This window comes from Falco naumanni, chromosome 10, assembly GCF_017639655.2.
Source record: "Falco naumanni isolate bFalNau1 chromosome 10, bFalNau1.pat, whole genome shotgun sequence".
NCBI lineage: Eukaryota > Metazoa > Chordata > Aves > Falconiformes > Falconidae > Falco > Falco naumanni.
In genome coordinates this window covers 17,329,375-17,356,567 of record NC_054063.1, presented here as the reverse complement: position 1 = coordinate 17,356,567, position 27,193 = coordinate 17,329,375, and the positions used below count along the sequence as shown (strand labels likewise).

The 27,193-nt window shown below is 40.3% G+C and overlaps 1 protein-coding gene and 1 long non-coding RNA gene across 5 annotated transcripts in view; one reads left to right on the top strand and one right to left on the bottom strand.

Moving 5' to 3' along the window:
- ANO1 (anoctamin 1) overlaps positions 1–27,193 on the bottom strand; it is an 82,549-nt gene that overhangs the window by 36,207 nt on the left and 19,149 nt on the right. For all 3 annotated transcript variants that reach the window (XM_040608092.1, XM_040608090.1, XM_040608091.1), the window contains exons 2-6: positions 11,631–11,809; positions 7,646–7,972; positions 5,300–5,398; positions 3,600–3,751; positions 2,237–2,291 (exon numbers count right to left, since the gene is read on the bottom strand). In XM_040608092.1, coding sequence (XP_040464026.1) covers positions 2,237–2,291; positions 3,600–3,751; positions 5,300–5,398; positions 7,646–7,972; positions 11,631–11,809 — 812 coding nt within the window. The remainder of the gene's footprint in view (positions 1–2,236; positions 2,292–3,599; positions 3,752–5,299; positions 5,399–7,645; positions 7,973–11,630; positions 11,810–27,193) is intronic.
- On the top strand, positions 64–26,882 carry LOC121094487. Of its 2 annotated transcripts, XR_005829863.1 has the most exons (3): positions 64–202; positions 24,341–24,548; positions 25,577–26,882. It is a non-coding gene; the product is annotated as an uncharacterized LOC121094487 (long non-coding RNA). The 2 variants fall into 2 exon arrangements; XR_005829862.1 differs by lacking the exon at positions 25,577–26,882 and having other exon boundaries at positions 24,341–25,077.

Here is a 27,193-nt window from a genome sequence, read left to right as displayed (position 1 = left end):
CCCGTGCAGCAGTGCTCTTAGGCAAGGCAAGCACTCAGCCAGCATGAGGCTGGCAGGGGAGCGGGCAGCAGAGGAAAACCTTGAGCAAAGGGACCTGCTGCCTGTTGTCTGGCCTGTCTGGGGAGTCAGGGACTGGTTTCCTGGAGATGCTCCCTAATCCACATGCTAACTTGACTGCTGCCCAATTCCCGGAGGGAAGCAAGTGAGTGCATATGGGGCAAGTCCCACAGCTCATCTGGCTGTTGTTGTTTTGTAACTCCAGTGAGTTAAAGGGCTGTCACAGAAAGATTTCCAGTTATATAATGTTTGGGGTTGGGTTATTTTTTTAATAACTAAAAGGTCTTTGGCTTAGTTTCTATCCATCAAAGGCTCACAGGTAGTAGCTAGATTCTTACTTATTTTGCAGTAGGCAAAAGGGTCAATATTTGCACTATGGTTTAAAAATACATATGAGAAATGCAGGAGAGAACTTTAAGAAACAAGAATACAAAAATAAATGCTTGCAGGATAAAATGATGCTGGGAAGCATTCAATACATCTTTTATAACTGGGTGATTTACAGAGATTTCAAATTAACATACTACCAGCATTATCGTCTTATGCCCAGTGTTCCTTGAGAGGCTTAAAACAACCCCATCCCTCCTCTTCCTCCCTGCCTCTGCTACGAGATACTTTTGCTTCAGTCCATTTTTCAGTCAGTCTTGCTCACCTTCTTGCCCTATGGTGCCACTTTGTCCTGCTACCTTTCTTAGCCTGTTGCCATGAATTTTAACTCTTCATTTGCTCCCTGAAGTTTCTGGGACTTACAATTTTTTTTTTACCATATATCTAGACATATAAAATAAAGTCTACAAACAAAAGTTATGGGTTTTTTTCAATCTCAAATGAAATGTTTTATTGCAAATAAGCCAATTATGTGTTTGTATTTTTCTTTTCCATTTCTATGCCACTGCATCTGCCTTCCCTGGTCAAATTCACTTAGCCCTGATAAATTGTGCTCACATCAAACCAGTGCACTTCAAGCTACCTGGGAGCTACATTACGGGGTCCACACACTGGAATTTCAAAGCAGGAAAGGGAAGTTAGATATCTTACACCCCTTATCACCGTAGCAATAAAAGGCATCTATAACTGCGATATAAGCTCTTTTGGAAACCACTTAGCATCCAAAAAGGCTAAAGTTAAATATAAGATAAAAGCATGTTCACAGTCACATTCCAATGCACCGATTAGCAAGAGTGGAATGGGGCGAAGAGTCCATGTTATACTTTGAAAAGTGTTGCAGCAAGTGCTGCTTAGCATGGTCCCTTCCAACTGCCCCGGATGTCATATGAGCTGGTCTTTCAATTTCCCCCTCAGTGGCTATAAAGGAGGCTACACCTTCTTCCCCACTCTTATGTTCTCTAAGTCACAAGAAAGCACTCAAATGCAGTTTGTGATATCGTATTCCTGTATTAGGTTTTATTTCTGTAAGGGAACTGCAGAAGTTTAATTAAGTGAGGAAAAGTCCCATGCTAGTGCTGAAGGAGTAGGGAAGCCCTCCAACACAAAAGTAGGAATGGCTCAGCCCAGTTCCAGTGCTGCGCAAGCTTACATCACACTCACTAGTGTAACAGGGGTGAACAGATGCATAAACAATCAGAACAAGATGCAGTTTTCTGTCCTTGTTTCATTTGCTCCATGTAAATTTTAACGTTAAAGGCAAATCACTAAAAATGTTAAATAATGTTAAACAGAAATCATCAACCTCAACACTTTAAACACCATTCTAGAGAATCACCCCCCAAAACTATAAATAATCTTCCCTGCAAATTTCATTGGAATTTGTCTTGAGAGATTTCCCAGCATTTTACAAAAAGAGCAATGTATAGTTAGAAAAAGGTAAATGAGTCACAGGGGTGCACGTAGCTGGTAGCAGAACCAGCAGGAGAATCTAAGTCTATTCCTTTCTGCTGATATGCCTCCTAAGAAACTGTCACAAATTAACTGTGAACTAGAAAGAAGATCCACATTATTTTCCAAAAGGCAGCAACCTGTCAGCGTTCCTGTTCAGCACATAAACTAAAGCTGGAAATGCTGTATTTATAATTTCAATAACTGATGTCACAGGTGATCCTTGGCATTTGGTTGAGAAAGGCAAACGTTAGACACGCATTGTACTAAAGCTGGCAAAGGGGCTGTTAAAACCATGACTAAGGCAACATCCACCATAAATTATTTACATACAGATACTTACTATAGTGCTTCTTGTTTTGCTGTCAAAGAAGGAATCTCTGTCAGACAAATCAAATCTGTTAAAAGATTAGAAGGAAGACCATTAGGTTAAGAAAAAAGCCTGTAATTTCCTGCTCTTGTTGACCCCTTCAATATTTTCATTTCTCCTGGGGATCTCTCATAGCTAAGATTAAAGAATGGCTTGTAGAAATGTCATCAAAAAGAAAGTCCATCCCAACTCTCCTGTTTTAAAGAGGCCACTTATGTGTTTCACATGGTTTATATATTTATAGGCTTTTCTGCACAGAAGTGACCGTGGATGCTCATTTAAGTTGAATTCCTGATCACTGCTGGCCCTGAATTTCTCCTAATAATCTTTATGTTTTGTCTACCTAAAATCCCATGAGGCCACTCTTGCCTCCCTTGTTCAGCAAAGACACAGGTGGTCACGCTGAAAAAAGCCACCACTGCAAGCAGCGTAAGGCACACCCACACCTAAGCTAAGGAGCATCTTCTGGGCCTTCTCTGAGCCATTGGGCTCCTTCACCGTAGGAACATCCTACATGCAATAAATATATAAATAAGTTTCCTGCAAGTCCAAAAACATGTCAAATGTCACATACATTGACTGGCCCCTCTAACACACACAACTCCACCGCGTTCTGCATCCCTTGATTAAAAACTAAAAACCCTGCATGTACAGTGAAGAAATCCTGCCCCAAGACTGTTGCTCATTCCAGCTGGCACATATATAAACACAGTCTTCAAAGTTTCTCCTCTGGGATGCTGGCCAAGGAAGAGCAGCAGCAAAGCAATCCAGGGCAGTCGAAACTTTGGCTGGGCCCCACCTTATGATTTTTTTCCTACACCCACGTTTACAGCTCTTCTTACTGCTCTGAAATCGATGGCAAAGCTACCACTGACTTCATAACATTTCCAGAGATGAGGCATGGTTGGCAGTACATGGGTGAGCTACCCATACCAGATGAATGAAATTATTCTGAAATTTATCAACCCACATCTCTGGCTACAAGTTTTACTGAGCATTTTATTTTATGTGGAAAGTAGACTATTGTAAACTACACTATAAATTGTATTTGGTGGTCTAACAGTTGATGCTTATAGTTATACAGATATGTATTATAGGCCACAACAGCAGCTAAAACACACAGAGATTTCACAGAGGGGTTCTACAAAGCCTCATTCCTCAATAGTGAGTTAAAAAAAAAAAAAAGTAAATTTACTGCAAAATGGAATTATTCTTTACAGTAATCCCTAAACAAAGTCTAGGTGTTCATTTTCCCTTTCTCCTTTTGGTGCCTTGGCTGCTGTCAGAAAGGCTGGAACTTGTTGACATTGGACAATTACAGAAAGTTTTCACTTACAAGTGCTGCTTCTCTCTGGAGAAAGGATAGGAGAGGCGCTTCACTGTCTGAGGTTTGTGTTCTGCTACTTTTGGCTGGATGGGTTCTGTTATTTTTTGGATTACGGAATTAATCTTTTTCAGAAGACCATGGGTTTGATTGATCTGATACATCTGAGTAGGCAAAGAGAAAAACAGTAAAACTTTATTGCTTTTTGGTTATCCATAAGTGAGCATAAACTGTAAGGAATAAACCATCAATTAAGTAAATACATCACAATCAAGTATTGAGGAATATAGCTTACCTTCTTGAAAACATTCACAAAGACATGGATGGGAAAGTCAAAGCAAGGCAAGCAGAGGAAGCCTACTGCTCTTCCTCTGAGCCAAAACACAGACCGTGTTTGGTTCCAAATAATCAGACTGGGGTGTTCAGTGGAGATATACTCAGCACTGGCTCCTGAGACACTGGCTTCTCTGGCATTTACTCTTTTTCTTGGTGCAATAGGACAAAGAAATGAAGAAGCTACAGAGCCCCTGCGTAAAACAACAGAAGTGGTCTCCTCTCCCAGGGAGCTTTCCTGGGAATACTGTGCAGGTTTCAGGAGTCTCTCCTCTTCCATATAAAGGAACCAAAATCTCTTAAAATGTCAATTGCAGTTCTGTAGCGCTAAATGCAGGAATTGTGTTAGCAGGTCACACAGGCTTCCCTCTCTGAGCCACAAAAACTACATGCAGATCCAGGGCAGGGTTCCCACTGCAGGAAGATGCTCAGCTGGAAATAAGGCTTTAGGGGTCTGAGAGTGTTCTTTGGCACATCGCTTCTTCTGGGCAATGCCTGCAGGCTTAGGTGGCCTCTTTCACATCCACAAAAAATACCCCACAAAATGCCCACTCTAACTGTTCTTCTGTGGCAAAGCAGCTTTAACTGCAAGATCACAACAGACTTGTTTATCTAACTGTGCTTCTGATTAAGATCAGCGGTGAGGCAATAATGGGAATTAATATGAAAGCCAAACCAAAAGTGTGGGTTTAGTGTTGTAATAAATGATGCTAGGCTTTGAGACTGTCTCTTGCTCCATTATAGACTTCCCTCTGCAGTCTCGGACATGCACTTAGTATGTGTTTAAATATTAATCCATCTCTAAGCTATGCTCACTGAACAGGTAGCTATCTATCACAGATGATTTAGAATTGATGAAAATACACTGTCATTTCTTTAATGATACTTCAAATATTCTGAAAGGTAATTTATTTTGTGGTACAGTAGTTCCAACTCCTGCAAACATGACTAACTATGTATAGGAATAGTCAGTAAAACCAGCAAGACTACTACTGCACACAAATTGTTACTTTTATGTTCATTTTTAGCAGTCTAGCATTCCAGTTAAGAAAAAAACTCCAAAACGCACACAGAAATTTCATCATCAATTGCAATGTTTTCTGTTAAAACACACAGAGAGGATGAAGCATTGCATGAAATCACTCTCATTGTGTACAGACAGCAGTAGCAGTCATTAATTCTTGATTTCCCTTCCTCCTTCCAGTTATTCTTTCTGCTGCCCCAAGCAAGCAAGTTTGTGACTCTCATTTTCTGTACAGATTGCTTAACTATTTTAAAAATGCTTGTGGGAAGAAAAGTCTGCATTTGTAAGGTCAGAGACGAACATATGTTTAAACTATGCCTTCCAGAGGAAAAAAAAAATAAATACCAGGACTCACCTTTTTTGTGGGCATTTTGAGCTTAAGAAATTCCGCCTCTCGACACAATACATTCCACGGTGCATGTATTTTTACAAATCCAATGCCATGGATTTTAGTCTTAAAAAAAGGCAAGAGAAAAGGTTACTGATGAGAGGAAATTAAATACTTTTCCCCTTGTGTTTCAAATATATTTAAGGAACAAACATTCTATTACCGCCAACATGATAAATCTCATTTGTTTCAGACAGCTAGTTTCTTAACAACAGGACAATCACTGAACACCTTTCTGTGCTGAGCTGCTATAAAATGTGACTCAAAAATGCTATTGTCTTCCAGAATAATTACCACGAGGTTAGACAGATAAAAATCATTTGGGGAAAAAAAGCTAATGACTATGGACACAAATACAGACTAAACCAGTTAAATCTGAAGCACAGGCACCCAGCCAAATGGTATGATTTCTTGAGTGCACTGTAATTAATGGAGCTGAGAAAGTCCCTGATGCCTCCTAAGAGCTGCTCAGTATCTCAGGATCAGAACCACAGTAAGAAAGAAGCAGCTTCAGATACAGAAGTGAATATCTACATTAAAACACTTAGCATTTTAATTAGGAAAACTGGTAAGCAAAAATCAACAAAACAAAAGAAAAAACCCATAAAAGTTCACGATAATATTAGCAGTATGCTTGCACCCTACTAGTTCTCTGAGCTCTGTTCTAGATGGCTGGACATGGGGGTTTGCTTCTGGCACTCCCACAGGAGTAATTATTTCAAAGCCACTGAACAAATGGTACCAAACTAGCAGGTAAACAGAAGAGAAAGAAACTTTAACAAATCTTCCTAATCTTGCTGCTATATCAGCTCAGGCAGTTATAATAACTAGCTTTCACATAGCTATATTCCTCACTGGCTTTCTAGAAATCAGTTACTCAAAGGATCTCAATAACTGTCAGCCTTCACATAAGGCATGGCTTCCAAACCACCTTCGAATTGACTTCGTTGAAGAGAGTTTAAGTGACTAGTAAACATCATATGTTTTAGAAACCTGTGCTCTTTTTGCAATTAGTAAGGCCTCCAATGCAACCTCATGGCATGCTTTTCAAGTCCCAGCGACTGCAGCTTTTTCCCCCTGCACCGACAGGCTGGATATGGAACCTGATGTAAACCCCTGTGGCTTACTTTCATCTCTATACATTCCTGCTCTGGTTTGGTATCTTGTACTGAAACGACGAGGTTCTCTCCCTCTTACAGTGTCCTGGCTTGAACCCTGAGCATGATTTGAAATCATATTATGTGACATAGGTGGGGACCTCCCATCTTGCAATGGATTTAAATATCTATGACTTGGCACAGACAAGCTTCCAGTTCACTGCAGCCACTTGCAAGCTTGATGGAAGGCAAGTCTTATTTTCACCAGAGGGACACATTGAAAATTTTTTTTGCATTATACCATACAAAAACATATATTTTATTTTATTTATCTATCTATATAAAATTATGTACGTGCCTTTAATTTGTGAATAATAGGTGGCAGATTCATTTTTTTAACACTCTGATCACAGGTCTTGTTGAGATGTTTTAATCTCAACTTTTAGATCCTGTAAATAAAACCAGCATAAATGTTTATCCTCTCTCACAGGAATTGCAGGCATATTGGTTGGATCAGTTAATTGCAATGTCTTTCTTTGAAATTAATACGGCTGTGCCTATTTCCACTAATCACACACTGGCAGTACTTCACACACATCATTTTTTTATATAGTCTAATGGTCTTTTAATAGAATATACTGGTTTCAGGGTACAGGTGAAAGGCGTTACAAGCTGTACTGTTCCTGTCTAAGAATGGAAAGAGCAAACTGTAATACAGACCCACGCGCTCGAGCTAGAGCATGTACCAGAACCTCCTGAACAATCTTAATTCTCTTGAAGTCTATACTGAGGTATAAAAATGTCACTGTCTGTATCAGTTATATTTCATCAGAACTGGAATTACCAGTGGGTCCAAACCACAGCATACTGTAAACGCACCAAACTGGGATTAATGTTCAGAGCAATTTAAGTCTCACTTCTGGATACAGCAACACCATCAATAAGCTGTGTTGTAATAGCGGATGTGTCATGAGTCCTGGCCAAGAAAAGTAAGGAACTTCACCTCACAGGGCATTAACACCACCACAGCCCATGCCGGTGAAGTGAATTAAATCAGTGCGTGAGGATGGCACTGCCAGAACTAAAATAAAATTCTGGAAGAGCTGAGCTTGCATAACCTTGACCAGAGCCAGGCTCCCAGGAGCAGCTCAGCATCTCCCAGAATTCGACCATCACTTATCTTCCTTATCTTTAACTCTTTGAAATGGCTTCTTACATCCTCATCACGTTCCAGTTCCAGACCAGCCTCCACAAGGTTCCCTTCATACTCCTCCCTGCGAAACCTCTTGTCATCTTCATGGTAATCCACGTGAGGTTCACTTTCCCCCATTTCCAGGTGCACTCCCTTCCCTGGAAGTGGCTGGTCCTGCTTGGTGCTTCGGGCACTTGAATCATTATGATGAACTCTCCTAGCGAGTGTCCTCCCTGCAGAGGACTTCTTGTAATGATAAACTAGGATGTAGTCTACTTTTCTCTTGCCGTCTCTGAAGTAGAGTCCATATTTGCAGTCAGCATCTGGATTTTTGGATAGGGAATTTAATAACTGGAAGCAGGGAAGGGGGGTGCGGAGAGAAGGAGAGAGAAGAATAATGAGTACACATGCCAACACGGACACCAGACAGACCATATCCTTATAGCAAGGACTCCTTTTTGCCAGGAGCACACAATGACCTCTTCAAACAGCAAGCATATGGGTGGAGCATCCCCTTGCTACTGACTCAAAACAATTTTGCAAGTTAACACCTGCAATTTTACTGATAGCCAGCTGGGATTTTATTGGCTAGAAATAAATAGATAAAATGACTGGGATTTAATCTAATTACCAGCACACTAGTTTGTAAATCAGCTACTTGGTGGATTTGGTTTTCTCCTTTGGGGGTTAATCACCACTAAGATCATCTGTCCTTTTCCACCCAAGACATCTGCACTTCAATTCTGACAAGTAGATTAATATCATGTGGAAACATTTCTCACTTCTCTTATCTATCGTTGCAAGTTTATATCATCTGAGAAAGAGATCATCTTGGATACAGACTGAAGGGAGCCAGCTGGTCATGAAGCGCAGCCAAAAATGCAGATGGACTGTAGCCAGGGAAGTGGGTTCACTGCTTATTGAGTTCACCACTTTTTTTCCCCACTTATAAAACCTGTGTCACTTTGCAATCTGATGGTGACAAAGGCTTTACTCCCATCTTGAATTAATGCTGTGTAAGTTGCAAGAAATGTAAGGCTTAAAACACAATTCCATTTCCAAGCATTTATATGAAAACTGCACAGTGCAACTATAGAAACATAAAAAAGTACCAACAATTATTAATTTCTACTTCAATAGCACTTCTCATGCATAATTCACAATTCTACCCTTGGAGATGCACAGACTATTTAAAAAAAAAAAAAAAAGAGAGAGAGAAAAAATTCACTAGTAACGTACATTTGTTTTTACAAAAAATACTCATGACAGGACTGGCCTTTCAGGGACCAAGGACATTTTCTGGCTTTTAGTTTCACAGAAGAACGTTAAGCCTCCATGTAGGGAAAAGGACTTCTGCTTCAATTGACCACAATTGGCCATCAGCTGCAAATCATACCAGTCAAAAGTCCTTTGGGCTGTGTACACCTTCTGTTTATTTCATACTTAAACCCATGAATGTTAAGTTATTTGGAAAGAGTTGGTTCTAAGACAGTCCAATTTTTAAACCCCAGATGAAAAGAGCAATTTCTGAGCTTACTGTACAGTATATGACAGCCAATATAGCCAAAACTTCATTGAAACCCACCCAGTGTTACACAAATTTGCATATTACTTTTATCATTGCTTTGGGGAGGGCAGGTTCCAGCCACTTTAACTATAAATCAATGCCCTTAAGGGACAGTCTGTTCTTCCCTTTTTGCCGTGGGGAGATTTTTACTCACATAACAAATTGAAGCAGCAAACCCCATCCTCCTGGGTTTGGAGAGGAGGAAGTGCACCGAAGAAGTAATTAGACAAGCGTAATCAGATGAGTGCATAGCGATAACACACAGCAAGGAGGACTGGCACACAGCAAGAAGCCTGAGATGCCGGGCAGTATGTGGAACAGCTGTCTGCCGAGGTGGGGATGCCTGAACATTCATTGCTTTCCAAAGCCTGACTTGATCATGTCTGCCCAGGGCCAGCTTGGTTGCAGGTCTCCATCTCCTCAGTCCCTCGCAACTTTCTCCACGTGTGCCTTTGCTATCTGTTTCTCTCTCCTTTTCCTTCAGGTTTCCATCTCTCTTTTCCATTTAAGCTAACCCCTTTGCTCCAAATACATACATATATAATAAAATAATATAGCATTTGCTGCCTTCATGGAGTTTGCTATTTGTCCTATTCCCTCTTTGCCCTGCTCCACATCTGTCTTATTTAGCCATGAAAATAACACACTCATCGGGGCACAGGCTGCTCATAGTTATGCCCTATCTAGATATTCCTACTTAGCTCTTAAGCAAAACTACAATATAGAAAACCACTAATAGCTATTACTTTCTTCTTGCTTCACAATCAATGGCAGACACCTGTGAATTCAGAATATTTTTTTTTAAAGCAAGCTGACAGTCTGCTTGTGGCAGACAGCTTGTTATGCAAATTTCTATAGAAACAAAATGTTCTGAAATAGTAAATAACTGGATTTTCAGGATATAATGCCTCTTCAAAGTAAATAGCTGTTGTAAACAAGATAAAAGAACACTAGGATTTCTTTTAAGATAACTAATCATATTTCATTTTTAAAGATATGTTGATCTTATTAATTAATTAAACATACATTTCTGAAAAACTGGGCTGAACTGACAGATGTTCAGCTACAGGCGGGGAGATAAAATAGGTGGAAGTCTCAGGCCCCAAAACTTCCTGCCTTCACTGGACTGACTTTACGAGGGACAGCAATTAGCTGGTCTGTTGTGGAGACTAATTAATAAAGAAAATGGGCATGACTGAAGATGGCTCTTGAAGATGACAGCAGTGAGTGCGCCAGCTGTTTCTGACTGCTTGGGGAGCTCAGGAGAGATCAGTACATCCTGACCACCGCTCCTCTTCTCCTGGAGCATGCCTTGGGTGGAGAAAAGTGGCACTGAAAATCCCTAGTGTCTGTCTCTTTGAGCCACTGCCATCAGGAAGTGCATGAGAAACTGAATGAGAGCTTCTTCACGTTTCTTTGAACTTTCCTGTTGAAAAGCTGACCCTTGTGGGGCTCGCTGATATTTTAGGAGAAGGTGCTGCACTGTGGATACTAAAGCCTCAATAAATTTCTTAATATATGACAATAGCTATATTTACTGTGAAAAGGATATAGCAGAAAAACTCAAAGGAGCCTGTTGGTCCTGATTTAAATAAACAGATTATTTTAAGGACAGGGCATTAATGCTGAAAGGTACTCATTGGCCACATCCTTTCTCACAGTGCTGCCATGCTGAAATAAGAGAGCTGCATTGACTTAGCCCACGTGAAGCTCAAGTCCCTTCAGTTGCAAACAAGACAGAGAAAAGACATTTCAGTTTTACCACATCAGGAGGGATGTTTACACTCTGACAGAATCACTCCTCCATGCTCCATCCTAATTAAACCTAAGTACAACAATGGTGTATTGCTTTTTGTGGTACATCTTTCTCCAGTGAGATCTGATATATAGCCTGCCCCACCTCAATTCCTTTACCTGAATAAACTCCTTTTATGTGTTTATGATATAACCAACTCCTAATCCTGTTGGGTATTCATATTACCAACTTCCTTTAAAATCAGTGTTAAACAATTTAACCAAGGCACAATTAATGACACTGGAAATTCAACCTCTATTGTGTGCGACAGAATGTTAGTTTAATGTTACCTACATTAACAATAGCTTTTGCATGAAATTTTAGACATTTTTTTCCTGTTCTAGTCTATACATTGAAAGAGATTTAAATGTTGCCACAGCCTTATTGTCAAATTCCTTACTCTGAGAATAGCCAATCCCTTTTTATGCTACAGGTTAAACATGGATCCCTTGCTTCCCTTCTTCACATAAAAGAAAAAACCTCACTGAATTAGCATGTACTGTGGCTCGTGGCAACCCTCCTCAGCACCTCTGAAAAAGGGAGGTAGAGGATTTCAGAGCATCCTGGGAATGGAAAGAATGAGAAATAAGCTAAGCAGTAAAGTGCAGTACGCCAGTTATGAGACATCTGGCAAGTCCTTTACTCACTGTACTCTCATGCTGGTCATATCCTATATCCTCAATAGCTCGGATGTTGATAATGTGGATTCCCTTCTCCTCAGCAGGTAGACAGGAGTATTTCTTGTTCACCCTCATCACTGTCTCCTCTGGAGCCTCGTTGAGATCTTCTGGCAGAAAATCTACCCCATGAAACTCACTGTCTGCGTCTGAAAAGAAAAGGAACACTTTCATCAAGACACTTTAATCCCAACACTTGCTCCTCCCAGAGCCACCCAAAAGCTGGAACATATCCTGTTCCTGCCTTCTCCTGCCAATAAGCCCTTGTGCAGGGCTCCCACCCCTTCTCTGTGCCTCCCTTCTCAGCTTTCCCACAGCCCTCTTCAGCCCTACCTAGGCCTCCTCCTCCAGAGGAGTGCTCCGTTGACTTTGTTTCTGCACTGCTGTCACAGGATGTGTTTACTGTATGGTCTCATAGAATGATTACATTTCTTGGCAAGAGAAGGGAAAAAAAAGCAGGGGGGGAAGTCTGAGAATTAGCTGGTGAAAATAGCTGGCATGGTGTTTTCCCTCTTTCAGTAGGCATTTTCTCCTTCAACAAGCACTTGTTCATGCTGAAAAACTAGGTAGTGGGTTTCTCCTCGAGTACCTATGTACTGCATCTGATTTACTGAACTGTTCTCATTGAAGCAGTCTTGAAATCTGAGGTTTCCTCTCTCTCAACCTGCCAGACATCTGTATTGTTTCCACTTATTATTTAAGTATAAAGATGGGCTAAAGGATTTAATGTAAAAATTTCACTGAAAACTAGAGCCACCAGATAACTGACAAAATGCAAACTAGTGTTTGCATATGTACATTTATGCAAGCAACAGAAGGAAAAGTTTTCCAATATTTTATTCATTTTGACATTGATGTAAAATATTGCAGTGCTATGCCCTTTTTTTAAACCACACAGGAGTAGGATTTGCTTGTCTAAAGAGTGAAGGTAAAGCAAGAATATTAGAATTTAGCCTTGAATGGATACTAAATTAACTCCCGCAAAAAAAATGAACAACAAAAACATGTAGAGGAGCACGCTTTAATAGCAGCTATATTACAAGAGTCTGCTGCTGCAACTAGTTCAACACTGTCTCTGGAGCACATGACAGCAGAAATTGTACAGAATTAGCCCATCAGGAAGAATACTTCCTGCTACCTACAGCTGCAACTAAGCTTATAATGAAGTGAGGATAAATACTGCATTTTAATTAGCTATGTTTTAACCTAAAAGCATGTTACTCCTTTTCACCAAACCACCAATCTGGATTTGGTTGAACTACAGGGATGATGTGGAAAGAAGAGACAGAGAAAACCTCATTCCCCAACAAGTGTGCAGGTGACGTGAAACTGAGGAGCATGGTTGATAAGCTGGAGGGTAAAGCTGCCACTTCAATGGGCCTTGACAGTCTGGAAAAGTGGGCTGAGACCAGCCTCATGAAGCTCAACAAAGTCAAATATAAAGTCCTGCACCGGGACAGATTGCTCTCAAGCACAAGCACAAACTGGGCATGGACCTAACAGAAAGTAGCTCTGCAGAAAAGAAGCTGAGGGTCCTGGTGGACAACTTCAGAGCAAGTGACCATCTTGAGTGGTAGAGGATAGCTGCATACTGGACTCCATTAGTAAGAAAGCAGGTCTAGGGAAGTTATTTTCTCCTGTATTTGACACTTGCCAGACCAGAACCAGAGTGCTGTGCCCAGTTTTGGCTCCCCAGCCCAAGAAGTACATTGACAAACTTCAGCAGGTCTAGTGGAGGACCATCAGGGTGGTCATAGGGCTCAAGTGCACAAGGACAGGCTCAGATCTGTGCTTGTGCAGCCCAAAGAGAAAGCAATCAATGGGGTCCCATTCCTGCCTTCAACTACCTACTGGGGAGGTACAGATTTGGCAGAGAGATTCTTCTCATAAGTGCACAGCAAAAGGATGGGAGGCTACAGACACAAGTTGCAACAAAGAAAATTATGACCAGACATAAAAAGAATCTTAATTCTTTAACAACAAGGGTGATCGCACGATGGGGAAAGGGTGCAGTGAAGCTACAAATCTCAATCCATCCCTGGTCAGAGCTCGACCACACATGGCCCCAAGCGACCTGACCCAACTTTAATGTTGGGAGGGTACTGCTTGAACCTGCAATCCAGGTTCTTCGTGGTGACACACAGGAGTTAGCATGGACAATCTGCAGCAGCAGAGGAGGAAGGTGTGGCCAGAGGCTTGGCAGATTTCTTGAGCTTATCTGAGTAAGATAAACATTAGTATGAAAGTCAGGCTTCTCTGGATCTCGCAGACCCCATGAGTTTGTGGATCTTAATTTCAGTTCCCATATCTGGGAAATCTGCTACCCCAAGCCACTCTCTACAAGCTGCCTGTATGTCTAGGAACTACAGCACTTGTTTACAGCATCATCTTTGCATAAAATCTGGGTAGCAAGTATCTTTACATATTTCATGTGCACAGCATGCAACACCCACATCTCCACAGATCTGTGCTGCTGTTCTAGGCTTTTTCTTTAAAATTCTCAAATAGTTATCTCAGAAAAGATACCATACTTTTGATCTTGGGGCAGCATCCTCCAACTCGGTATACCACTTGACTATCAATTTGTAATTGTTAAAGAAGCTTTTTATGGGGTAATATAGAGATGCAGCCAAAAAATCAGCTGTCTCATGGGAGTGACTAGCATGTCTGTAACAATTCCCCATGCATATACGCTCTCTTTTCCCAACATACACACACACACTCCCTGAACACAAGGGAACTGACACAAATGCAATCAGCTGCAAAATCCTATGTACTCAAGCTTTTATTCTATAGCTGTAAAATACTCATATAATAATACAACAACTTTTGGAATTCCATAAGCATAACAACCCAAGTTTTTATTTGGAAGAATGCCTGAAACAACTTTCTAGAAATAATACCTTAAGCTGCAAAAGTCCTCTCTCTTTTTCTTCCTGCTTTCACACATATACTAAATACAACCTAGTTACTTCAGCAGATCAGAGAGGATATTAAAGTGAAGCACCTTTCACTGACTAGGAATCTGAATATTCTGTATATCTCATAATAGACCTGTGAACTGAAAAGGGCTAGTTTAGAAATTACAGATAGGATGGAATATGTTTAAAGCAAAAATCAGAAGCTTCATATAGTCCAAATGAGCTCCCTGTGCTCTGCAGCTGCACTTCCGAGCAGCATTTGTTAAGTCCACAGTACAGAGCAAGGAGACCTGCTGAAATGACTCAGTACTATTGTGCAAGCCCAAACAATCACCCATCCGCAACCATATGTTTACATTTCTGTTTACACATCAGTAGCCTGGCAATATCGGAAAGAACAAATACTTCAGGTGAATGAAGTACAATGAATCATACAATTTTGGTTTATTATGACTACTGGAAAAGATGTGAAATGTGAGAACTTTATTGATACAATCTTAATTACAACAAGTCTGATTTCTGTATTTAAAGATGATGTCAGGATTTATATTAAATGAAGCCATCCAAACCACTTTGGTAATTACAAACGCATGAGGATTATAACTAGTTCACTTATGCTGATTTGGCAGAGGTTGAAGCATTCTTTTGCCGAACACAGAATGTCTTTTAATAGGCAATGGAGTATTTTAAAGTCTTAAATAATCTCTGTTTTGTCTTAATCATATTAAACAAGGACAAAAATTTAATCTCAAATTTAAGTTCAGAATTATTTATGTTAAGATAGTACATGTAATATGAAGAGCAAAAAGCACATTAATGTCCTAATTCAGCTAGAGTCACACCTTAATCTCTTTGTTGAAAGCTGAGTTTTGTGTAAATTGCTAGCTTTGCTGCCTTCTAACATTGACTAACTCACTCTTCCGTTTACTAACCAGAAAACACTGTAACAAAGACTTGAAGAAGCACTCAACATATTTCCACATAACCAGTCAGCTGGTAGTGTTCAGAAAGCCATGGATTTTGAGACAGCAGAAGTTCCTATTCCCAGAACACAGTCTCAGACACACCCGATGCTTCGTTTACACTTTATTATATATTGCTTTGTCATTTCCCAGTATTTGCTATGAATTGCAGAACACCCTGCCAAGTACAGAATATATAATGACATACTTTAAAGTATTCCTTGCCTGTCATTCTGTAAGGCCACAGAACGCTGAAAAGCATTTGAAACCAATTTCAATCCCATCCATGAACCAGGTTTGAGAAAGCATTTGGTGAACGTCAATCATGTATAGAACTTCTACCTTCCTTAGCACAGATGCTGCCAGGTAATTCCCATATTTGCTGTTAATAACCCTGTAATTTTTGTAGTTGGTATAAAAGAACAGGCTTTTAGGCAGCACTTATGTCTAGGGACTACTCCATAGGGTACATGACCATACACGTATCTTAAAAGCTGACCCTTTTTTGTTACAAGTGAACTAACATGGGAAAGCAAGAAAAAGACGACGTACATGTTTGCATCAGCTCTCAAGCTACCTTTCTGCTCTCTGTGGGCTTTCCCAGAGATCTTGGGATGTTGTGGATTACACTGAGCCACCAGCTGCAATTCAGAGCATGGAGACACTACAATGACCTAGTGAACTGCAGTAAAGTTAGAGGTATGTTAGCCCATTCTGAAATTTCTAAGATGCATCAGGTACAATGAGCTCTGTGCCACTTCCAGTACAAAATAAGCAAATGCTATATTAATCTGAAGTAGATAAACTTAGATGAATCACAGAAATGAGAACATGAAGACAGAAACTGGTGAATTAAAAGATCAGCAGAGACAGTGCATTACAACAGTAAGGAGGGTCTGTGCATGTCACGTGTCTTTGACCAGTTACTTCTCCCCCCGAATTTCCAATGAGTCTCCTGCTCCAGACAATATGGGAAATAAGATTAAATTAATAAAAACACTCCTCCAATTTGCAAACATCTGTTCCTTTGTTCAAACTTCAGTTGCAGCTGTAAAAGTCCTCAAACTCTTGCAAAAATTAACAATAAGTTTTCCACCACAGAAATTTGGCACATTACGCTGTAACCTTTATTCTGTTAGACAATGCTCTTCCATTGGACTTTGGTGACCAGGTGACCCAAAACTGAAAATCTCCTCTAGAAACGGGTTTATTTTCTGCACTACTAGCCTCAGACTTGATCCACCATGTTATTAATATTATAGTCATAATCACATACAGACACTGAATTCTCAGGCAAAAAGTATTTTTTTTCATTAAAATAAATGAAAAATTGCATTCAAACAATGCAGTTTTTACAGAAGCATCCTGAGCTAGTTCTAAAATGAGCATCATCAAGTAAGTATGAGTATATATAAACAAACGAACAACTATTTCACTTCTCAGCCCAAAACCAGTAACTTTGCTGAAGCTGGCTTCTCTTATCTCCCCTTGTTTTCTTTTTTAGGGAGTATGTTTAAGAAAGTGGTTAGAACAAAAAAGTCATAAAGACATCTAAGTTAGCTGTCCCAGTTGTTCGCAACAACTAAGAAGCAGGAGAGTTACAAGACCATGTGATTTAAGAATTTTAAATGTCCACATTCTTATATTTTTGCCTTATATAAATTGTGATAGAATTCAGGATGAAAAATTAAGAATCAGACAGGGTAAGTTCCTGGAGTGAATTGTTTTAAAGGAGCCATAACACCAGTTCTTCACAAAAGCTTCTGAAATACTAGTATATGGGGGTTAGATTCCATAAACTGAAGACATTTGTTCCATATGAATTAACAAATAAAAGTGCTGTGCACAGGTCCCAGAACTGGTAATGACCTACTGCAATAGGAAGGAAGCGTATTAAGGAAGTCATGCACACACACAAATATATATATGTTAGAATACACATATAAATATAGGTTGTATATATTGTTCATACTATTTCTGCAGAAGAAATGCTAATGTATGCAATATGTCAGATATTTTTTGGATTTGGGTTCTGTTTAAAAAAACCTTTGATGGATACTGAGAGAAAAATGCTTTAGCATGTTTTTGCTTACTGTATATTGCCCCCTAGCAGCAGAATCCTCCTTCAGCACAGTCTTACCCATTTTTTCCTGTATCTTCTAGGTTCAAAGCTACAGGTTAATCCTTCGGCTTAGGAGAGAGAAAAAATAATTCTCACAAGTGACTTCCTATCACTTCCTCCTCTTTCTTTGTTTTAGTTTTTTGGTTTGGTTGGGGTTTTTTTTCCCCCCTCCTGATACACAAAAAGGTTGTCAGATTTGGAGCCCAAAATCCCCACTTCGTCCCTGGGAAAAATAAGGCAAGGCAAATGTCAAGGAAACCTCATTATGCCACTCCACCAGTGCATCTCATTCCTGACCTATGGGTCATTCTTCCTGGCCCATGAAGCTCTGCTGTGGGAATGCCAGCGAGGATACCCGCCACTGGCAAAGAGGGGAGTTCTTTTTTGGGACACTGACACCTGTTTACGAGGCACTGGCCTGAGACCAACACCCCGGTCAGGAACCACAGTGCTCTTCAAGGAGCACTCGTACATGTCCTGAACTGTTGTTCTGTTCAAAATCCAGAAGTTAAGCACTGATTAGATCCACATTTGTGACCATTTGATTTGAATTTTCCCTTGCCTCTGCAGCTGTGAGCAGCCAGATGTTGCCTCTAGCTGCACTACTTCCGGAGATGCAGGAGGTTGCACTAATACCATTGACTGGCCTGGCAGGCAACGGTCTGCTGCAAAAGGCAACCAACCTACCCTTGGGCAAGACTAATGCTTTCAGGGATGTTGACACCTCTCCACCCGCCCTGCAGAGAGGTGCTTCCCTGTCCCTTTCATCTTCTGTAGCACCACGCTCTGTAGGGCACCCTGGAACTCACTTATCTCCTTTGCTTTTGCATTTTTCTTAAAACTTGGCTGTAGCCTAGATCTGTACAGGGTATTACCTTAATGAAGCAAACAGCAGGTCACGATCCAGTCCATTAAAAAAAGAAAAAGATTGAACAATGAAACAAAACTTGGATTCCAAAGACAGTTTCCTTTACAGAATAGAAATACTTCAAAAGCAGGACAATCTTAATGTAGCTGATGCTGACAACTTTGTTAGCACTTCATACTACACTGAATCGCAGAGCCCATTCAGACACTGTGTGTCCAGTATTTGGGAGACTGAAAAACCAACTCCTGTCACGCAGGTGGAGAAAATCTCCTAGCAGGAATATTTGAAACATCAGCTTGCTTAGCTATATTTCTCAGTACTGACTTATCAACAGTGGGTCTCTAGAGTGGGGCTGTAGCTTTCCTGGAAGGCTGTCTACAGCTTTAAAGTTATTGATTTATTATCAGCAACATGTTAAAAGAAGCTTAGAAGAACACACAACTATGACATCATTTCTATTTCTGCCCTTCTATTTTTGTTTTTAAAGATTTATTTACCCTGTTTTCAGTATGTTCCTAGGCTTGAACACATCTAACCTGACACAAGCCTTGTGAAACTAAAAATGAAGAGCAGAATCACCTAAAAACTGTAATGTTGGGAAAATGAACATTTTGACTAAAATGGCATTTTCAATAACACATGAAGAACCTGCAAATACAGATTCTACCATAACAAGACCTGTGCTGCCTGTTTATTTAGACCCTGGGAAACCCCATATTTTATAAAAACACACAAAGCCTCCCTCACCCCCCAAGAAATTGCACTTTTTTCCCCCCGCAAGTACCAACAAGTACTTAATGGTCTATTAAGTAAATCTATTTCCAGACGTATTTCTAAAAAACTTAAACTAAGCACTCTTCTTCCACAGACACTGGAAAAATATTTCAGATTTGCTTCTGTGGCTATTCCACAAAAAGCAGCATTAAAGCCATGCTCAAGTCCACTGCAGATTGTTCTTTGCAATCTGTAACTACAGTGTTAACAAATTATTTCTGTCATTTGATAGTACTTCATAGCAAAATAGACAAAATGCGTGAAATTCCGCTCCTAGTTATACATTGCTACACATACAGAAACGTATTTTGCATTTTATATTTGTTTTAATGACAGCAGAAGCACTGGTGTGATTCTGAAACGCATCCTCTTGAGTTTCTGTTGATTCCAAAACATGTACTGATGACTTTCTTGAATGCACTTTGCAATGTCATATCCTGAGTTATACGTACTGTGAGAACAAGGGGATGGACTGGATATCGAAGTTCCACTGAATTCATGCCCTATGAATGCTGTTGGTTGTCAAGCCCATTACTTTTGTTTGTATGTTCCAAGGAAAGGCAATTTTTACCAGTGGGAGCAGTAAGATCAAAGGAAAGAAATACTAAAAAAGAGATTTTGGGGAGATAATTTATATGTATTGGGACAACGTATACCTAAACTCTTACAGCAGCCTTTAAAGATATCTAAATACATTTAAAATATTAAGTATATTTTCCTTTACCAGGCTATTACAAAGAGCTCCTTATACCAACCATGCAAAAGTAAGGATTCAAAGATTATCAGTTTTCCTGGTAAAGTATGAGTCATAGCCTGCAACCTGGGGCTGAGGCCATAGCATGTACTGACTGGCAAGGCTGCTCTGATCCAAGAGGTTTCCCATTTAAAGTCCTGATCTTGAAACATTTGCTCTCATGTTTAAATTTCTATGCAACAAAGTCTCACAGGCATTCAGACTGCATAGACTTAGGCATGGATGTCTTAGAAGGTTTTGCTAACCTGACAAAGATGGTTGTGACTATAATCACCATGTTCAGTAACTGCAGCTCTTCTACATTTGCGCTGAAAGAGCCAGTCACTCTGGGTGGGGTTGGGTTTTGTATGGCACAGCTCCACCTCATATATGTTCTTTGGGTGTGCCGAAGCAGCTGGAGCTGGTTTGATAGTGGGATGGTGGTAGGCAGCATCCACCCAAGGTCCCAGTGCAACCTCTAGCTCTGTGCTATTTGAGGAAATAAAAGCAAAATCCTGCACTAAGCCAAAGCTTGATTCTAGCAGGTTTTCTTCATACCCCTGCAGTTTTAACTCAGATGCAAAGCAACACTGCTCTATGACAATAAACCACTTTCATTGGCAATTGAAACAATCTCTCTCTCTCCCTGAGCAAATGAATGCAAATCAATGAAGGGAAAAGGCTCTATTACCTCTTGTCTATCCATGACAACACCATTCCCTGTGTTCCCCAGTCTTAATGAACTAAAGTTGAAACACACCTGAGGCAGAAGACCTATGAAGTGACTATGCAACCAGGCAGTCGTCTCCTTTTTTTTTAAGAAAGCTGAGATCTGACTGACACAAAGAGGCTGACGCTCCAGGAAGGTGCCACGTGCTAGCCAGCTAGCTTGCCCTGTGCCAGAGGATGCAGAAACACATGCTATAGAAAAATAAGATACTCCTGCTTAGGATTCCTGGTAGTCCCATCTCGGGTGGCAAAATTCTTGGAGCAGAAAAGTAAGCTCTCAGCAAAGCCACTTTCCCTTCCATGCCGACAAGAGGAAGGATTGGGCCAGTGCTTTGGTAAGGCATTTTGAGACCCCCAGATGAAAGGCACACTTGAAATGTTTGAGCAGAGATAGGCATTCTTTGTAGTTTGGCCCTCGGCAGGGAAGCTGATAATAACAGCAGCGCTGAGCCCAGGCTCACCAAGTCTCTTCCTTAATAAGCTTTTGACAATCTTCAGTTTCTAGTACATCTTCATATCAAAGGAACACTCAAGACCCAGTCTAAGCGTAAACTGCTGCCCTGTGGGTTTTGCAACCACAAACAGACTTACTAAAATGCCTGGATTATCCAAAGACACACCAGTCAATCCACATTTACTACCAAAGACCAAAGGAGAGGAAATTGCCATGAAATTGCCATCAACCATAAAATGAAAAGAAGCAGAGCATGAAGGACTCTGTGGGTGCTGCATGTGGTCAGAGGCAACTGGGCCAAAATCTCTATCCAGATTTCCAGGTTTCATTCCTAACTTGCTCTTGTTTGTTCTGTGGCAGTACTTTTCCAAAAGGAGCTCAGAATCCCTACCAAAGCTATGGTCTTTAAAGAAGCATATTTCCACATGAAGGCAGTCATATCCACAGCCAGCATGTAGGCACTTAACACCACTATCCACCTCCAAAAAACCCCCACCAAATCTAGTGACTTTATATAATGAAAACCTAAGAGACGTATTTTGAAAGATCATTGTGTTCAACCTCTGCATGAACAAGAATGTCTTGGCAAAATCAATGAGAAGCCCTCCAAAACAAGGACAATTTTCTAATCATTAAGACAATCACGTATGGCACATGCACTAATGGAACCAGAAATAATAAAAGGCAATTATAGGCCAGTATTTTATCTCAGAAAGTTTGAGATAATAGCAAAAGGGAGAGCCCTTTCTGTCTTGTTCATTATTCTTTAAGAAATTGTCCCCAGAAAAGAGACTGACAATTACAAGCATCACCAGGTGAGCATTAGTCTTCCTATGACATACTCTCAACACTCTCTCTTTAATACTCTATGACATACTCTCAACACTCTCTCTTTAATACTAGGCATAAATTCTCATCCTTTGAGGAAGCAACTCTGAGCACCATGAATATATGACCACCAAAAAAAACCCTAAAAATTATATAGTTTCAAACAGTATGTCTCTCTTGTAGCCAAATATTCTGTTAATTCCCAAATTGTAGCTGTTTCATTACAGTTTGTCCAGCAAGTGAATGGTATTGGTTCGTCCTGGACTGTACAATGCAAGGCTCCACCAAAAAAATGTTTTAGCTTTTTTTATATATATAAAAAAGTCTGAGTCTTAAGCAAAATAGAACTATGAAGCAGACCAAAATGCATCACACTCACGTGTTCAGTGATGGTCTGCCTGAAGATACTCTGGGTAAGAAAGGAAATGGCAACTCCTGCCAAGAACAAGCATTTGACATCAATGCAGATAGATAGAAAGAGAGAAAACAATATTTGTTTTCATATTTCCTGAGAAAGATATTGAAGATGTTGTAACCTTGTTATTTATAGAGGGCCAAGGTTTCATCCTAGAATTTAGGAGAGGAATTTATTTTCCTCTAAAGAGTGATTAAGTTTATAAGCTTAAGACAAGGTTTTATTGTGTTTTTCTGTTTTGGTTAGCGGAATAGTATTTCACTTGCTGCCTTTTTTTTTTTTTAAAAAAAGGAAAATGTTCTATTCATTTATCTAGTAAATGTTTATCAGTTCAGTGAAAAAAAACACACCTAAACAATGGAATAAAATGGAATTAAACTTTAATATATTGCTTTTCTTCAAGCATTGAAATGTTTAGAAAAAACAATACTCTGCATGAAAAATTATTGTTTTACAAAAATATTTAGAAAAGTAATTTCTTTGGATACTTTCCTTTAGTATATCTGTTATTCCATAAACTTTTTTGAAATATTGTAAACTGCTATTTTCAAACTTTATCACTTTTTAATAACATACTCTATGTTGGTTAGTTCAACCAGTTTACAAGACACATGATACATTTTTGCCGGCAAGGTTTCTAGTTCCATGAATAGTCTCTATATTACTCCAGGTTTCTAAAAATATTCAAGCTCTTTAGAAATTACCTTGAAGTGATTGCTTTTAAACTTGCGATAAATTTATTGCTGATTAAGGGAAAGAAAAATTCTTCCCCCTGACAACAGTGATGATGTCAATACCGGTATTTAAAGAGATACAGGGCAACTAGTTAAATATAAGCAAAGGTGGTGCAATTCTGACCAATTTCAAATCTAATGGAGGTAGCTCACTAGTCATGTCCTTGAACCATTTGCTTTACTAACCTTTTAGATGTCTGGAACCCATAGCTGTTGCTATTCTTTATTGTGACTGGCTATGTATTGGAGATATTCTGTGAAGTGATGTGATAGAGCAACAGTGGTTACAGTGGAACAGGTGTCATAACCCTGCATCAGCTATTGCACAATGCATGAATTTGAGAGACTTAAGATATTTAAAATATCTGAGCCAGTTGCAGTGGTTGAAAAAAATTCATGGGGGTGTAAACTTTTAAACCTGTCACTCCCCAGCACAAATGAAGATCAAGGCACCCTTATACTACATGCTTGGTAAAGGCGTACAGAGAGGCAGGCACCTCACCTGGCTCAAAGGCACCAGGGCATTGCCCACAGCCAGCCACCGAGCGAACGCACACACATTGCCCTGCTTGCCTCCTTCGCATAATAAAAACAAGACAACCTTCCAAGTGATGTACATTTGCTTCTTGCCAATATAGGAGCCATGGAGGAGCAGCTTGGGATAAAACGTGCATGCAATTGATTTCCCTGGCTTTATAGCCTGTAAGAGACCATATACTGGGGTGGGGGGTGTGAATTGGTGGGGGACTTGGTTAGGGAAAGCTATGTCAGACCTCCTCCCAGAGGAATGGTTTCCATCCAAGCAGCTCCTCCAGCAGCAGTGAAGAGAGCAAGTGGAGTACAGGTGTTTTGTACTCCACCAATACACACACAAAGGATGTTAGTGCCCCCAGACAGTGGATAGTGACTGTACTTCTTTCAGTAACCCCACGTACTTACATGAAGAAACATCTGAATGTTTTAACACATGTAATGTTTCTGAATCTATTTTCTTTATCTAATTTTAACACGAGCACGATTTTTGTTTATATAAAACTAAGACTTCTTTCTTGATAACTTTCATCTCTAACTATATTCCTTCAGGAAGCATTTATAATTCAGATCAACAGTTTGTATTCCTTATTCCTTCCCTACCTGCAGGCTGGTTCTTGCCTGTCACCGAAAATACGCAGCACAGCAAATGCCACCACAGCACAGCTCCAGACAAAGAAGTTCAACAAGATGCTTCAAGGAAACTTCAGAGAACACAGAAATTCTTCTTGATTAATGTCCTGCAATAGTACATCACAAAGTTGTATTTGGAAGGCTGGATGTCCTAATGGTACTGAAAATTGGAGCAAGTATAAATGTAGGTATGACTTGAACCAGCCCAAAGCTTTTGGAGTACCTATTCTTACAGGAGAAAATATTTACAGACCAAGTGCAAGCTGTCACCTCTGAACATAAAGTTCCAGTGGGGAAAAAAAATGCCTCGTCACAGTTACTCTAGCCTGTGTAACAATTCCTGCAGCATCCTATTGGGATCTCCCTGGACAAGAAAATATCAAGTGCTTTCTCTGCTAATCTTTCCACTTGTTAATCAACCCCCAGGCTCTTAGAAGAGCCTCAGCCTGTGACCTTTTAAACAAGATTTAAGAAGTCAAGCACCAAAATCAGCCAATTGTAGAAGAATCTGTATCTCAAATGCTATTTTTCATAGTAAAACAATTACTTGCTGGTTTGACAGAAAGGGACACATCTTCCTTTTCAGCACTTGTATCCTGTTTGGCTTCTTCTCTTAACACCTATTTATTTGGGAAATTTATGGTGCAATTCCCAGAGGCTGGGATGGCATATCAGTTACCCACTTCAACAAACAATCTGGAGTACTGTTTAAATATGGAAATGCTTAGTAGCATCACAACCAAAGTGACCAGCTGTGCTGCTGCTATGCCTTAGGAAAAAAAGAGGGGGTGAAGGGATCTTCTTGTGCAGACAGTCGTTTGTCTTTCATTAATCCACCAAGATCACTGGGGTGCACCACACAGCTGTAAGATTTACAAATTGCAAAATATTGATTCAGTTGAGCAGATAAAAATTTCCACCCAGCAATGACCTTTTAAAACTCTGCCCTTCTCAATGCAGCCTTGTTGCTTCATCACCAGGAACCAAACAAGGTACACTGGTTGCATCCTCATGGGTCGCAGTCCTCATGGGTGCAATGGCTGGTAGTTTAAACTGGGATGCCAAGCTTCTGCAATCCTGAAATGAGTCAATACTTCCACCACTGGCACGAGATCCATTCTGCCCTTCAGCTGGCATCTTCCTCTTCTAGTCTGGGAAAGGATACTTACTGGTTTTATCATTTACTGACAGTTCTGTCTTCCTACTTTGTAGGTACCAAAGACAAGGTTGGTTTTGCTCAAATCCCAGTGACAATTAATTTCTCAAACTTTTCAGACTATGTGAAATAACAGCCACATACAATGTGGTAAGCCACACCTGACCAAACATTTCTTCAGTTTTCTAAATCTGATCGCCTACCTAAACTCCTGGAAGAAATACCTCCTCTCAGAAACCAGACTTGCTGTCCACAATAATGACTGTGTGATTCCCTTTACCAAAAGAGGTGAAGGTGATCATCTGGGGATCTTCTGAGTCTTTATACTACTGCCTCATGGCCCTCACCTCCAAAAAAAACAGCTGAAATTTTTCTTGCTCAATCTCTAGACAAACTCACCTGGTACATCAGCTCCTCTCTCACATGTCAGTTAAAGGACAACCTTGTAAACCTCTTCTTCCTTGTAAATCACGCAAAAATTTGTTTTACTATAGGTAACTCCAAGTTGCTGGATTGCCCGACCCCCCTCATGATGGTGTAAGAAATGGCTAATAAAACACTCCTCTGCTCCCACAGCCACCTGCAACTTGTTCTTGGGAGACACTTCCTGCTGAGAACGTCTAGTCACTACTGGTAGGAGAGGTGGTCTCACAGCAGAACATCAGGAAAAGCCCGTCAAACCCACTTGCAGCTAACACCTTACCATCAAACTGCATGCCCACTGCCTGTCCACCCTTTGCCCAAATGCAATGGGACTTCTTGATTTCAAGGAACACCCATAAAAATATCTTTCCTATGACTGTAATTCCTTTACAAGCCCATCAGGGCTCTCAGTACAGGGGAACGTGGTTTCTGCTCAAACACAGGCTGTTCCTAATCTTCTCCAGAGGTATCACATGGTAGCTATGTCTAGCATTGCAGGATACCACAGGACTCCTTCCTTATGTGACAGCTGATCACAGTACAACTATCCCCCTGTGAGACATAGCTAAGAAAATGGCAAATGACAAGTTAGGGTGTATCAAGCCAGGTACTTCCAGTAAAGATGAAAGAGCAACAGCAGTGTTTCTCTGAGATATTGCCTGCAGTACTCATCTCCCCTGGTTTCAGGAACATGAACTCAAATTTAAACAGATGCAAAATGAGTGAGGGGATGGTGGCAATGACAGAGGAAGAAGATTGTATTTCTAGAAGACAATAAAAGAACTAGAAAACTACTCCTTCATTACCCTCTTCCCTGGGTAGTCAAGAAGCCAGAGGGCAATAAAGAACAAATGAAATGCATGTGGGACTCCATTAACATTTAAAACACTCAAAGACCATCACTAGAAATCAGGCTCCAGATCAGAGGCATGAGGTTTACACCAGAGCAATGGAGGCAAAACCAAAAATAAATAAATAAATAAAATAAAACTATTTTTGTAATGGTACTTGAGAAATTTATGAATGGGATTCTGTGATGTGGTTGCCCGAAATAGCAAAGATTTGGACATGATGACCCAGGAGTTCCTGAAAGCAGCTGGCACAGAGGCCATGTGTGCACAGAGGGTTTCCCACTATTTCCTTTCCCCTCCTGTAAGAGGGACTTTTCCCTCTGAGTTACTAACAAATTTCAGCACTAACACAGGGCACCTCAGAACAGGACAAGGATAATGAATATTGCCCCACAAACA